Source organism: Populus nigra, chromosome 8, assembly GCF_951802175.1.
Source record: "Populus nigra chromosome 8, ddPopNigr1.1, whole genome shotgun sequence".
Lineage (NCBI taxonomy): Eukaryota > Viridiplantae > Streptophyta > Magnoliopsida > Malpighiales > Salicaceae > Populus > Populus nigra.
In genome coordinates, this window is record NC_084859.1 from 14,816,374 (window position 1) to 14,830,761 (window position 14,388).

At 33.8% G+C, this 14,388-nt stretch overlaps 2 protein-coding genes across 4 annotated transcripts; one reads left to right on the plus strand and one right to left on the minus strand.

The window, feature by feature from the left end:
• Positions 1-674: 674 nt before the first annotated feature.
• LOC133701191 (probable copper-transporting ATPase HMA5) lies at positions 675-5,845 on the plus strand. Of its 2 annotated transcripts, XM_062125023.1 has the most exons (7): positions 1,126-1,230; positions 1,871-1,963; positions 2,654-4,045; positions 4,151-4,405; positions 4,490-4,612; positions 4,713-5,192; positions 5,275-5,845. In XM_062125023.1, the coding sequence occupies exons 2-7, from the start codon at positions 1,886-1,888 to the stop codon at positions 5,689-5,691; spliced, it is 2,745 nt and encodes a 914-aa protein (XP_061981007.1). In that variant the 5' UTR covers positions 1,126-1,230; positions 1,871-1,885; the 3' UTR covers positions 5,692-5,845. The 2 variants fall into 2 exon arrangements, with proteins under 2 accessions (XP_061981006.1, XP_061981007.1); XM_062125022.1 differs by lacking the exon at positions 1,871-1,963 and having other exon boundaries at positions 675-1,230.
• Positions 5,846-6,504: 659 nt separating this feature from the next.
• On the minus strand, positions 6,505-9,712 carry LOC133701192 (glutathione S-transferase T1-like). 2 transcript variants are annotated; one of them, XM_062125024.1, is made up of 7 exons: positions 9,488-9,703; positions 9,259-9,332; positions 8,975-9,038; positions 8,686-8,739; positions 8,074-8,153; positions 7,631-7,836; positions 6,505-6,847 (listed from the first exon to the last, which is right to left on the minus strand). In XM_062125024.1, exons 1-7 carry the CDS (start codon positions 9,550-9,552, stop codon positions 6,692-6,694), a joined length of 699 nt encoding a protein of 232 aa, XP_061981008.1. In that variant the 5' UTR covers positions 9,553-9,703; the 3' UTR covers positions 6,505-6,691. The 2 variants fall into 2 exon arrangements, with proteins under 2 accessions (XP_061981008.1, XP_061981009.1); XM_062125025.1 differs by lacking the exon at positions 6,505-6,847 and adding an exon at positions 6,878-7,170 and having other exon boundaries at positions 9,488-9,712.
• Between the last annotated feature and the right edge of the window lie 4,676 nt (positions 9,713-14,388).

Sequence of the window (14,388 nt, forward strand, 5' to 3'; positions counted from 1 at the left end):
ACACTATTAAATATTGAGGTGGCTGAATTTATAAGGATGAGAGCTAGATTGTGGCGAGATAGGGGGAAGGATTGTTGTTTTCCGCCTTGAAGAAAAAAAAGAGGAAAAAAAAGATATTAAGAGACGAGGTTGTTGTCAATTACAACATTTTTAAGTTTATCGACATAACTTCCAATGAGAATTGGTGATAAAATATTTTTATCGGTAATTTCATCTACAAACATGTCATATTATTGACAGAATTCTAACAAAATATTTATTAATTTATTAATTATTTTTATTTTTATTTTGTTGGTAATTTTATTAATAATTACCATCGAAAATAATTACTAACAACAGTTATTCTACCGCTAATTATATCAATAGTATCCAATGAATATCTCGTATCATTGTTATTTGGTAATTTTCTAATAGTGATATGTTATCAAATTTTCTATCATGATTGCATTTAATTCATCTTGAAAATCAAGAATGATAAATGCAAAATTTTAACTTTCGATACTACCTTCGTAGAACCAAATAGTTCCATGTCATGAAAGGAAACAGCAATAACAGTTCTATTACAACTTATAAAATGGTGGACCCTATAAATTAAATTTCCTCAAGAATCATAACAAGTATGCTCAGGTAGGACCATTAACCATTCACTAAATTCCTTCTTTTTAAATCAAACAGATCATAACTCCACTCAACCTAAGATTCTCAATCATAAACCATTTAGAAGAACCTTTCTCTATAGCCACTACCCCTCGCTAAGAGTCCCCCAGCTTTCAAACTTTGTTATAAAGGAACACAAAATACAGACAATGCCGTGAAGACAATAATCTTGTCTTGCTGAGAAATTGCTCAAAGTTTCAGTATTTTGATGTTTTGTGCAGCAATATCTTAACTGCCAAAACTACGAGCTCCACAAGCATAAAACGCAGCCACCTTTCTAGCATTTCAATGGCTACCATGTTCTTGAAATTAACTTGTTTACGCAGGGAGAATTGTGGGGACCTGCTGGCAAGGCCACACTATCCATCGATGCCAAAGTATCCGAAAGGCGTGGCAGTGGACGTGAAGGGAACAGAGGTGAAGGCAATGTTTTCAGTCACAGGAATGACATGTTCTGCTTGCGCTGGTTCAGTTGAGAAAGCTATCAAAAGGCTTCCTGGAATTCTTGAAGCCGTCGTTGATGTCTTGAACAATAGGGCTCAAGTCCTGTTTTACCCCAGTAGTCTTGTTAATGTAAGTATGTTCTGTTTGCTGCTTGTTTTCCAAGAAAATACTAACAAGGATTAGGCATACATGCTTGGTTATTTTCCTTAGGCTGCATAACTCATTTTCTAAATCTGTAACATGTTGTAGGGGGATTAATTTGTATGTTCTGTTGCTTTGTATTCAGTCAAAAAAATAATAATCCAGCCTTGCTTTATTTTTGTTCTCAAGTGAGAGTTCCAATTTATCTTCATTGAAAAAAGAGCATTCTTTTTAGTGTGTGTCGGACACAATTAGTATCTTTAATGTCACGAGAGAAAAAGGGGTTCATCCTTTAGTTTGTTAATTTCTTTCTCATGATGGCCCCTAACTCTTTATCACTGGAACTTTTCCTAGTTGATGAACACTGCTTAGGAGCAAAGCTACAGCCTTCCAGCTGCAAACCTTTTTCTTTTTTAATCGAGACTCAAACTACATTATCATGAGACATGAAAATGACAGCATGTCAACTAACCTACAAGGCATATGCCATTACAGTGGAGAATGGTCAAAATACATGATATATTTTTAGCTTCTTTTTCTTTTTTTTTTTGTCTTTTCATTTCATTTCTTTTTCCAATTTCTTTTGTATAGATAGCAGCATATCATGGTTTTGTTTTTTCTTTGGTAGTGGAGTTGAAGCAGGATGAATTTGATCTTGGCAACTATCCACTCGGCACATCTTGGCAACTATCCCCTTCACTTTTCCCTTTACCAAATAATGGTTTGTTTTCGTGTCTGGACGGGAAACATGTCACTTTCCTTTTTCAGTTAGTGCACCAAGCAAGTGTTATCTTTTTCTTGATTGCCAGATCATGAATTCATCATTATTGTGACCTCGAAGGGCCACCTCTTGGTAGGGAAATAAAATTACAATTCATATCAGAGTTGGTGTCTTTTTTGAATTATTAAAAGCTTATATTATTATTAATTTTAGTACTCATAAAATTAGTTAATATCTACACAAACTAGTATGAATATCCATATTAATAATAATAATAAAATTACAATTCACAAGACTCAAATCTAAGAGGGTTAGGAGTTTTGGTAAAAAAAAGAGAAGAAAAAAACACCTCTTGAGAAAAGGGAACTTGCATTATTTGATCATGGTTTTTCTTAACGGTCAAGGTATACCACTACTAGAACCAGACTAAAGTGCCTTCCCAGGTTCATTCATGACAAATTTCTGGCAGCCCCCCTTAGATTTGTAGTGGTGTATTCCTTATCATTAATGTCGCTAATGCAAATGTTTGAACAGAAAAATGGTTGATGTAGCCTAAAATGTTATTGATTGATTGTTGTTTACTGGCTGATTCCTCCTGGACTATAACTGAAGGCAGGATATTTCCACTGGGTTCTGAATTGAAGCTGTATGTGAAAATAATTTTCCCTGTTCTTCTCCATCATTTTTTAGGAAGAAACTATTCGTGAGACTATTGAAGATGCTGGATTTCAAGCCACATTGATTGAAGATGAGATCAATGAAAGATCCAGTCAAGTATGCAGAATTCAGATCAATGGAATTAGATGCACTTCGTGCTGCTGTACAGCTGAAATAGTTCTGCAAGCAATTCATGGTGTACAAAGAATCCAGGTGGCCTTGGAAACTGAAGAGGCTGAAGTTTACTATGATCCAAAGATCCTGAACTACAACCACCTACTAGAAGCCATGGAAGATATAGGATTTCAAACCATGCTTGTTAGCGCTGGAGAAGACGTGAGCAAGATAGATCTTAAAGTCGATGGTTTAGGGGCAGGTCATTCAATGCAAATAATAGAAAATTCTCTTCAAACACTTCCAGGAGTTCAAGCAATCGAGATAGACCCTGAACTCGATAAAGTTTCCATCTCTTACAAACCAAGTATGACAGGTCCTAGAAAATTCATCAAAGCCATTGAATCAGCTGGGTCTGAAAATTTCAAGGCACTTGTATATCCACAAGGAGAAGAGAAAGAAAGTCACAGACAAGATGAAATCAAGCAATACCGTAGCACCTTCTTATGGAGTTTGGTTTTCACAATTCCTGTGTTTCTAATTTCCATGGTATTTATGTATATCCCCATAATTAACTGTCAGCTAGACACCAGAGTAGTCAATATGCTAAATGTAGGAGAGGTATTGAAATGGATGCTATCCACCCCAGTGCAATTCATTATAGGCCGGCGATTCTATACTGGATCTTATAAAACATTGCGGCGCGGTTCAGCTAACATGGATGTTTTGATTGCTTTAGGAACCAATGCAGCCTACTTCTATTCTTGCTACTCAGTACTGAGAGCTGCTGGCTCTCCAGATTTTGAGGGTACCGATTTCTTCGAGACTAGCTCAATGCTAATCTCAATTATTCTTCTTGGGAAGTACCTCGAGGTAATGGCTAAGGGAAAGACATCTGAGGCCATTGCCAAGCTTATCGAATTGGGACCTGAGACGGCAATATTATTAACCCTGGATGATTATGGGAACATTTTAAGCGAAGAAGATATAGACAGTAGGCTGGTACAAAAAAATGATGTGATCAAAATTCTTCCCGGTGCAAAAGTTGCTTCAGATGGTCTTATCATCTGGGGGGCAAGCCATGTGAATGAGAGCATGATAACAGGAGAAGCAATACCAGTGAAGAAGGGGGTGGGTGACCCTGTGATTGGAGGCACTTTAAATGAAAATGGGGTACTGCATATTAAAGCAACGAGGGTTGGATCAGACAGTGCCCTTTCACAGATTGTTCGGCTTATTGAATCAGCTCAATTGGCTAAAGCTCCGGTGCAGAAATTTGCTGACACTATATCCAAATACTTTGTGCCTCTGGTAAGTCCATAACAAGCACGAATACATTTCTTTAGTTCATTTATTAATTTCTTTTTTATCAACTAGCTGAATTATTCATGTGAACAACTGACCTTTTTTTTTCAGGTCATCATTCTTTCATTTTCAACTTGGCTAACCTGGTTTTTAGCTGGAGTGTTCCATGGCTATCCAAAATCATGGATACCACATTCCATGGATAGCTTTCAGCTCGCACTCCAATTTGGAATCTCTGTCATGGTCATAGCCTGCCCGTGTGCTCTTGGATTGGCCACTCCGACTGCTGTTATGGTTGGTACAGGAGTTGGAGCATCTCAAGGTGTTCTAATCAAAGGCGGGCAAGCATTAGAAAGTGCACATAAGGTTAACCAGAATATTCGATTTTCTATTTACAAATTCTGGATCTTCACAGATTACTTGTCATGGAGGTGGTTAATGATCTTGTAGGTGAACTGCGTCATCTTTGACAAAACTGGAACTCTTACAGTTGGAAAACCAGTGGTGGTCAAAACAACACTGTTGAAAAGCATGGCACTTCAAGATTTTTATGAACTCATTGCAGCAACAGAGGTAAGCTTTTTTCCACGGAAAACCTACAGTTTGCCTTAAGTATACTACTCTTCTTTTATGATGACTGTAAGTTAGCATTGGGGTTGCATATCTTTCTCAGATGAATAGCGAGCACCCTTTGGCCAAGGCTATTGTAGAGTACGCAAAGAAGATCAGAGAAGATGAAGAAGACCCTGTTTGGCCTGAAGCAAGAGCTTTTGAGTCCATTACTGGCTATGGAGTGAAAGCAACTGTCAGAAACAAGGAAATAATAATCGGAAACAAGAGCTTAATAGTGGACCAGAACATTGCTATTCCAGTTGATGGAGAACTGATGCTTGCCGAAACTGAAACAATGGCTCAAACTGGGATTTTAGTATCTATTGACCGGGAAGTGACTGGAATTCTAGCTATATCAGATCCTTTAAAACCTAGTACCCGTGAAGTCATTTCGATTCTCAAGTCCATGAAAGTTAGGAGCATCATGGTCACAGGTGATAATTGGGGAACTGCCAATTCAATTGCGAAGGAAGTTGGGATCGAAACTGTTATTGCAGAAGCCAAGCCTGAGGAGAAAGCTGAGAAAGTGAAGGAATTACAGGTACATTTGTGCACCTTGCACCCCCTATTTTCCCGGGATCTTGTTAGCTGTGAAAGTTGTTTCCAATCTCTTTGATTCACAGGCTGCAGGCTTTACAGTGGCCATGGTAGGTGATGGTGTAAATGATTCGCCAGCACTTGCAGCAGCCGATGTTGGAATGGCAATTGGTGCAGGCACAGATATTGCTATAGAGGCAGCTGACATAGTTCTGATGAAGAGCAATTTGGAGGACGTGATTACTGCTATAGACCTATCTAGGAAGACCTTTTCCCGGATTCGCCTAAACTACATATGGGCTTTGGGGTATAATCTCATTGGCATCCCAGTAGCTGCCGGGGCGCTTTTTCCTGGCACCGGACTCCGTTTACCACCATGGGCTGCTGGAGCTGCAATGGCAGCATCTTCAGTCAGTGTGGTTCTGTGCTCCCTCTTATTGAAGAATTACAGAAGGCCCAAGAAACTGGAAAATCTAAATATTCATGGAATAAAGATCGAGTGATTAATAGCACTAGTTTCGACTCAGGTTTTCTGAATAGATGTTGATCAGGAGTTGATTGAGAGCAATGTAGACGATACGTAGAAAAGCGATGCCAATTGACTAGTGCTCCATGAGATATTATATGAAGGAAATTTGCAAGAAAGATTTTAAACAAGTTATAGTGGTGAAGTATGAGCTTGGATACTTCCACCAAAATGGGAAAAATGGGATAAACACTAGATTCACTGTGGACATCCACATTGTTTCTCCTACACGGTAGAGTTTCTTTTAATTTTAATTAATTATAGCGCTTTAGGACCAGCACCGTCAAGCATTTCCCAAATATTTTGGCCAAGAAGCCTCACCCCTCAGCTTTTGCCGATGAGAAGAACATCGTCAATGCATGGTAAAGTATGTGCTTGGATGCTTCCACCAAATCAAATTGGATCGTGAAGATTCATGACGTAGATTCGGCCGCCACGAGTCTCTTACACCCTAGAAAAACTTTAATGCAATTGATGACACTGTAATCAAAATTGCATAAGAAATGAACGTGAACTCTAGAATGCCAGCAAAACACGGATGCAGTAGAGGCAGTATAAGCCATTGGATTTGAATGGTGATATTAACGTCAAATCAAATGGTTGCCGATGCTCAGTATTGTAGCTAACCCCAGAATCGAATAATGCTAGGCTGACAATTTAATCACTCAAGAGCTTAAACACCCGCTGACAATTTCTTTATCCAAAAAAGTTTCACAACGATGGTTCTGGTGTCTATAATAATACATCATCTCTTTCAAGCCCGAAATTGTTATTACAAAACATCGCAAAATATCAAAAGTACTTAAATTAATACGTTGTGGACTGTGGTCCACTCATTATTTGATCCAGTCTTGCTGCATAAAATCATTGGCTCAAAGTTTATACATGATGAACCAAGAAATATTTATTGCATGTCTTGTGAAAGATTTAAAAGCAAAGACTTCATACATATCTTGCTCCACCTCACAGTTTTTACTCTATTTACGTTGCATCTGTAATTTAACTTTGGCTGCAAAGAGGGCTTGATGCACTTCATCAAAGTGTGGTTTTGTTGCATTTTTGGTATCCTCAATCCACTTCTGAATCTTCTTGTGGGGACCAAGTATGCGATTGCGATCCGTTTCATCTGTAAACTGAAGCCCAAAAACAGTTTTACTTCGAGATAACAAATGCCTTTAGTTTAGCAACTTCATTTCCTCGGTATCAAATAGGAATAGGATGTTCAAGGCAAGTTTAAAGCAACAAAGATTCCCAGCTCACCAAGTGCAAGTCTATGTGTGCGTGTGGGTGTGTGCGTCTGAAAGAAAAAGGAAAGGATGAAATTCCCCCCCAGCTCCTATAATGAATTAGTGGATACAAGATGAACTACCATTAATCCTAAAACAATGACAAAAGTAGCTTGGTCTAGGTTTCAGCTCTTTTTGAAGAAACATGTGAACTTGAGGTGCGAGGCCTCCTACACATCAACAAAGCAGGGAAGTTAACTCAAAACATCAGCTTACTGCTATTGATCTAAACAGTCACAGAAAATCAACGTAAAAGCAAGCAGCTGGGACAAAGATTCCTCTTTCTGCATCAATAAACATAAGGTGGTGCTCTAATGAAGAGAGCTGGATTTCAAAATACTGCCAAGAAGACACCAAACACATTGCTTCATATCCATATCTTATCTCTCTCCATAATGTTTTGTTGTGGTTGTGATTGTGGAAATGGAAGAGCCCTTGGGTGGTGTTGTAAAAGGGAGGAATGAGGAAGTGGGGGTTTTTCCTTGTGTTCAAATGAAGTAAATCCTCACTCCCAAAAAAACTATATCCTATCAAAAAGTTTAGCTAAATCCCACTATCCATTGAATTTTCTCCCATAATAGCAGCAACACTAGTCATATTATATAGAAATTAATGTTCATAGCTACATACCTCTAGTTGCATTATCTCACAGACGAGGCATAGATCAGCTATGGATGGTTGGCTACTGCCTAGCAAGAACTGGCCACTCTCTTTAAGCCACAGAGCCTCTATCTTTGACAGGGATGAAGACAAAACTTTCTCGCCTTCAGCAGCTGCTTGTGGATTCAGAGGTCGACCAAAAAAAGGTGCTAGCAAAGTATTCTGAATAAATTCAACTGAAGAAACATCAAGTTGAAAAACATTGGTTTCGTCAGAACGAAGTACGTGTGGGAAAGGAAAATAAGCAATACCTTCAAAATGGAAGTTGCAAGGACAGAAATAGGGCAACTAGCATGAATGAAATACAATCCAAAATGTCTATTTCAGCGTTTAACAAGTCAGAACAAGATGACATAGACAATATGAGATAGCCCATCCGGCAAATGTTTCAGATTAGATTTACAATGACATACCTGAGCCGCGACGTAAGTTGGAGTGATGCCAATCCAAAATTGAGTGAATTTCAGCTCTCCTGTAAAGATCAGCTGGATACCTAACAGTTGAGCAAAACCTCTTAAGAACTAGTCACAGCATACAATCTTGTAATAATATAAAAAAATTCAATTAATCTTCAAGTACACTAAAAATCCTGCATCTGAAAGCACATGCAAACCAAACACACAGTGTCACCTGCATTATACAAAAACTAACATGCTTTTTTTAGTGTGATTATAACAAATATCCAAGTCATCAGCAGTAGATAGGTTTTAGAACATAGAAAAATGACTCACGTTTTCCATTTTTACATTTATATCCTAAAGTGAAGTGATGATGTACAAAAGCTGCCTTCCTTAAACAAAAGATAACAGATCAAGAATGTGGCCCAGAACTCTCGAGTGCCAAGAGACTTCCTGGTTCGTTGGACACATTTTTAGGTATTGAGAACATAAATGCTTACATAAACTCTATGTCATTTTCAATATCCATTTCATTCACTTTCCAATTATGTATTTCATATTTTAAGCCATTCATGTCACGTACAAATATACAAAAATTCATCACGATGGATATACAACTGTACTAACCAGTGATCAGCAACTCCAGGAAATGCAGAAGCAAGAAAGATTAGGATCGCGTGACTGCAAAGACCAATCAACAATTTAAAAACTAAATTGATGAGTAAAAATTTCATGGGTCGAAAGGGAGTACAAGTTCTCACACAGTAGTAAAAATCTATGCAAGGTTGAAATATATAAACTATATCATAGAGCGAAGTTGCTCGCAGTAAGCTCGAGTCTTAGATTTCCAGGAATCCATACATAAGAGATCAATCACAAGAAGGAGCAAGCAACTGACAGTTTGGGCTTAGATTACCTCTCAAAAAGCTTGAACTTTCCATCAACTACAATAGCTGGCACCTTTCCCATAGGATTTATTTCTGAAATTACAATCAAGAATTAGATACTGTCACAACTTCATGCTAGAGATCATTCATTAGCACAATTTTAAGCAACCAAAACACTTGATCAACATAATTTCCATCTGGGGTGGTCTCAATTTGCAAATAGAAAACAAAAGCCTCAATTTTTAGACAAAAAGACACCACGTCAACACATATATAAGCAAATGGAGAGAAGAAATACTTGATTGAGGGGTACCTTTGAATTCAGGAGTTAGATGTTGACCCTTTAATAACTCAATTCCAACCTCTTCAAAGTCTATCTTGTTTACCCTATACAAAAAAACATGCGAAACTCAGATCAAATAAATTACGTGAATATAAAAAGAACTCAAGTTCAAAACATTTTCAGTACGTGATGATTACATCAAAGAAGAAACCATCACAGAGGGAATTCAAAAGGGTCTTTTAAAAAAGTAAAAAATTACTTGCAGAAGATGACAATTGCCCTTGATGGCTGTGACAGACGATCTACATATACTTTCAGCTCCATTTTCTTCAATCACTCTTGGTACTGATTTTTCTTCGTTTTTTTTTTTCCGAGCAGTGCGACTAATGAATGATTCTCACGGTAATCTATTCTTTTATTAGCCTTCGAAACCTTACCCTAGATGTACATTAGTCAAAGGAGTATTTTTTTCTCGAAGATAGAATTAAAAAAAAAAAAAAAAAAAAAAACTTATCAACATGGAGGCTTCACGGTGTCCAGATGTGTAATGATTCACTGCAATATTATATTTACTATTTTACCTTTTCAAAGAAAAATTAATTATCTTGACTAAATTACATTTAAAAACAACATTTATTTTATTAAAGCCTAAGACAACTTTAATTATCTTGGCTAATATTTTTTATATTTGTTATTTGTATAATATTATTAAATTAACCAAGTTTTTGAATTTTTCATCTTTGGTCAATGTTATTTTTAATTATAGTATTTTGACCTCACAACTTTATTTTATTCACATCTTTTAATATTAATATTGAAATGAGAGAGAAAAGGCCACCAAAAGGGAAAAGGAAAGAGAAAGAATTCAACTTCATATAGCACCGTAGGTTTGTCTTGAATAATGAAGTTTGATGGAGATAAATTTGTACTTTAATAATATTATTAAAAAAAAAGTAGATTGAAGATAGCAAATTCTTTAAATTAATTTTTATTAAGATTGTAACCTCAGCTACATATTCAACAATCTATTTATTTATAAAATTCTATTTCTTCTTCGTGCAATTGTCTCATCATCTACTACTTTACACTATCAGTTTTTTTTTTTTTTTTCTTAACCATAAGAAACTCATTTATTTTTTCATTATAGGCTGTTGATTGTGTTTATTATATGATTAAAGTACAGTTTGGAATCTTGAACTCTTTATTATTTTTTTTTATTAACTTAGTTGTTCGAGCTAACATACAAACACCTCAACTAATTATACAGACTTTAAAATTAACGATAATGTAAATCTTCAGTGGCTATTATATTAATAATTATAGAGCTCGAATCTGAAATAACATGAGAGCAAATTTTTTATTTTTATTATAATGTAAGGTGAATTGATTAATTGACATTGATGTAGTAATTGAAAGTTCATAGAATTAGCAATTTTTGTACTTTCGTGCGAATGTAAATCAGGACGTAGTTGTTAATAAATAAATGTATTTAAGATAAGAAAATTGATTATTTATGTTTTGATTCGTAAATTTTAACCACAGCTCTATAAAATCAGCTGGTGTGATTCAATTGATTATCTGAAACGTAAAATAATTAAGTATCCAATTCAATATTACCAATAGAGAAGAATACATTACCTCTGTGGATTTGTTCCAAACATGTAATCGATACTAGTTATCTAACTTCAGTTTCATCGTTTAATAATATTTTTTAGAAAACAAAATATGCAAACTTTTCAAATATGTTTTCTTACAATAAAAATCTGAATTATAAATCAAAACTTCTATGTATATATTTAATTAAATAAATCAAGAACTATATATGCCAATAAAAATAAAAAATATATATTAACATGTTTATTTGACTCACCTAGCTTCAAGTTGAATTTTTTTTTTCTAACACAAATGAATTAACATGCGGTGTTATTAACATATTTGATAGTGAGTAAGAAATATAACTATGAATAAAAAAAATTAATGTTTATATATAATAAAATACAGTGAAAATCATATTCGTTAATAAAAACATATAAGATCTCAAACTTATTTTTAATGTAGTAGAAAAATAGGATAATATTACAATTGTTATATTGAAACACTATTTTCCTTAGTCTTTGTATAAGAATTTTTTGAAAAATAAAAGGTGTAAAAAAAAACAATTAGAATACAAAATACAAAAAAACGAAGATAAGAATAAAAAAAAAGTATAAATAGGATAATTGTAGAGTGATAAATATTCCAAGTTAAAAGAATAAAAAATTATATTAATTTTTTTCCAAAAAAAAGATAAAGGCAAAAAGGAAAAACTATAAAAATATTACAAAAAATGGTGATGAATATGCCAAGTATAAAATAATAAAGATATTAAGTATAAAGAAAAAAAACATAAGAAAAACTTGTTTTCTACTAAAAATTACATATTTATCACTACTATAGTGAAGAAATTGGATAAAATCTCAATTGTGACATTTATACAATAAAGTTGTGTTTTCTTTAGTATATAATAGTTATTTGACTTGTGCGTCGCTATGGGTCATAAATTATTATTTTTTAAAATCTAGGTATGCATGCTATTTTCTAAAAAAATCAAAGTATAAATTAAAAGATTTATGCAAGCATCTAATCAAATAAATCGATAATCATTTATGAAAATAACCAAAAAAATCGTTAACAATAACAAAAAAAACTAAAAAAAAATAAGAGATGGATACAAACCAAGATATTTGATCCTGCAAAATGAGATATTTATCTATTAGTGTCAACTAAATTTATTTATTAAAATAAATAAAAGATAATAAAAACAAAAACACATATAAAACCAATTGAATAAAAGAAAAGAAAAACAAAATTATTATGCAAGGCCAAACATATAGCCCAGACTACTTTCTAGGTCCATGTTTCTTGAGTGATTAGGCTTAGACAGTAGCATGAAGGGTGAGCCTGTACTTCAAAAATCTTCTAAAAGGCCGGGAAACCCAAAGAAAAGAAGCTCATACTTATAAAATTTTCTAAGTAGTTGGAAAGCCCCATTGGAGAGTCATGCAAGTCTAAGACTGCAATGAAAAGGCATAATATTCTAGATTAGTTCGTGGAGATTTCTTGAGGCCCGGAAGCCTCACTAGAGAGTCATGCAAGTCCGAGACTACACTAGAAAAATAAGAGATCGGAGATCAATCCCTTGAAATTGCACTAGAAATGCGAGAGATCCAAGATTAATCCTTGAAGATTTCATGAAGCTTGGAAGCCCTACTAAAGATTTGTAAATAGGAAATACTTATCAAAGATATGATTATTTTATTTTAAAAATAAACTTATTTTTTATTAAGGATAATGCATCCCAATGTGATATGTTGGGCTTTAGGGAGCCTAGAGAGTTTGGCATGAACGACAAGATTGATAATTGAGTTCCAACCTATGGTAGCTAAGGGGAGCGCATCTAGAGTATCGGCTATGTACATGGATATCACAAATGGCGTGAGCAATTTATAGAGGGACTTGACGAGTGTAATTGTAAAATATTCTCTTAGAGATCATTATGCCTAGGCTCTTCTAGGTAATGCAATTGCTTATGGGTGTTGGGAGTAGCCAATGATGATGGTCCTAGGATCAAGTGTGTTATCACAGATGCCAAAACTTGTTGGGATATTAAGGTCTGATTTTGCTCCTAGGTTACCAACATAGTTTAGGTAAGGATTTACACTTAATTGATAAGTTGTTGAACGTCTGGTTGAGCAAAAGTGCTCGTGATAGCAACAACAAGTAAATTCATCATGCACTCTGGTCTAGATATGTCATAGTTGTGTGCCATAGGGTATGAAAATGTTAAAAACAAAGTTTATAAAAATATTGATGTCTTTATAAATCTAAGTATTTTAAGAATAAGATTTATATGTTAAAAAATTAGTTAATTTTTTAGTTCTAGCAATCTAATACATGCTCTTAAAGCATATAGGTCCAATAAATGGCTTGAGCCCATGTTATTTTGGAGAAGATTTTTATGCAATAAAAGGATTTTTAATCCTATTAAATTTAAGTTCATTAATATGCAAAATCAAAAAAATTAAAAAGTACATTGCAATAAAAAAGAAAGAAGGTATCTTAACATTTGGGAAGCTCATATTAACCCAGTGACATCAATTAAATCTTACATCTTTTATTTTATTTTTTAATTTTTTGAAAAAAAGTCTCACATCTTTTGATTTCATTAATTTTCTCTCAAAATATAATAAATATTAGACAACATCTTCCATCCATCCTTAACAATTAAAAGAATTAGTACAATTTTCATGTGATTTACATGAGTTTATTAAGTGGTTTCAACTAAAAAGCCAAAACAAACCTCAATTTTTCTTAAAAGACAATGTTAGCGTTAAAGTTCACTAGCAAAATGATGGAAAACTTAATACGAGTTCATTTTCAAATCATGGAGAAATTGAGAAGGAAACTTTTAACTAAGCTAATAATAAATGATATTAATTACATTTGACGCAAAAATTGATAAATTAAAAGATTTAAGACTCAATTGATAACATGGTAATACTTTGTGGGCTGAATTGGGATTTGTTTTAATTACTTTATAACTATGCCTATCTACTGAAATTGAAAAATTGAAATCTAATTCAAATACCAATTTGAAAGTTTATGGACGGTAATGTTTAGGATTTTTATTGCAGTTATTTTTAAAGTTTTTTTATTTAAAAATATATTAAAATAATTTATTTTTTAAAAATTTATTATTAATATAGTATATCAAAAAAATAATAAAAAATTTCAAAAAATTTCAAAAATAATTTTTAATAGTTTCAAAGTATTTTTTACTTGAAATTATATTAAAATAATATATTTTTATTTTTTAAAATTATTATTAACATCAAAATAATAAAAAAATTAATTGAAAACAGAAAAAAATCTTAAAAATTTTCAAAAACAATTTTTAACCTTAAAAACAAACAATTTTTGCTACGTTAGATTAATTTAAAACGTTCAGCAATAAGTCTATAATTTCAACTTCAACGTAGGATTAGGATTTATTGATCATAAAACTGCGTGAGTAGCAAAGAAGTGCCGTTTCGGAAAGAGAGGTAATGGTACGATCACAGCTCTCTATTTACAACATGATAGACCCTCTCTCTCAACCGTTTGATTAAGTCAAAAACCCCA

What these genes read in the sequence shown, in the direction of transcription:
- LOC133701191 (XM_062125022.1), top strand. Translation starts at nt 946, where the DNA reads ATGGCTACCATGTTCTTGAAATTAACTTGTTTACGCAGGGAGAATTGT. An exon ending in CCAAATACTTTGTGCCTCTG is followed by an intron (nt 4,046 to 4,150) that starts GTAAGTCCATAA and finishes TTTTTTTTTCAG; the next exon opens with GTCATCATTCTTTCATTTTC. An exon ending in CATTAGAAAGTGCACATAAG is followed by an intron (nt 4,406 to 4,489) that starts GTTAACCAGAAT and finishes ATGATCTTGTAG; the next exon opens with GTGAACTGCGTCATCTTTGA.
- LOC133701192 (XM_062125024.1), bottom strand. Translation starts at nt 9,552, where the DNA reads ATGGAGCTGAAAGTATATGTAGATCGTCTGTCACAGCCATCAAGGGCA. An exon ending in AAGTTCAAGCTTTTTGAGAG is followed by an intron (nt 8,740 to 8,974) that starts GTAATCTAAGCC and finishes TGGTCTTTGCAG; the next exon opens with TCACGCGATCCTAATCTTTC. An exon ending in CAACTTACGTCGCGGCTCAG is followed by an intron (nt 7,837 to 8,073) that starts GTATGTCATTGT and finishes ATGTTTCTTCAG; the next exon opens with TTGAATTTATTCAGAATACT.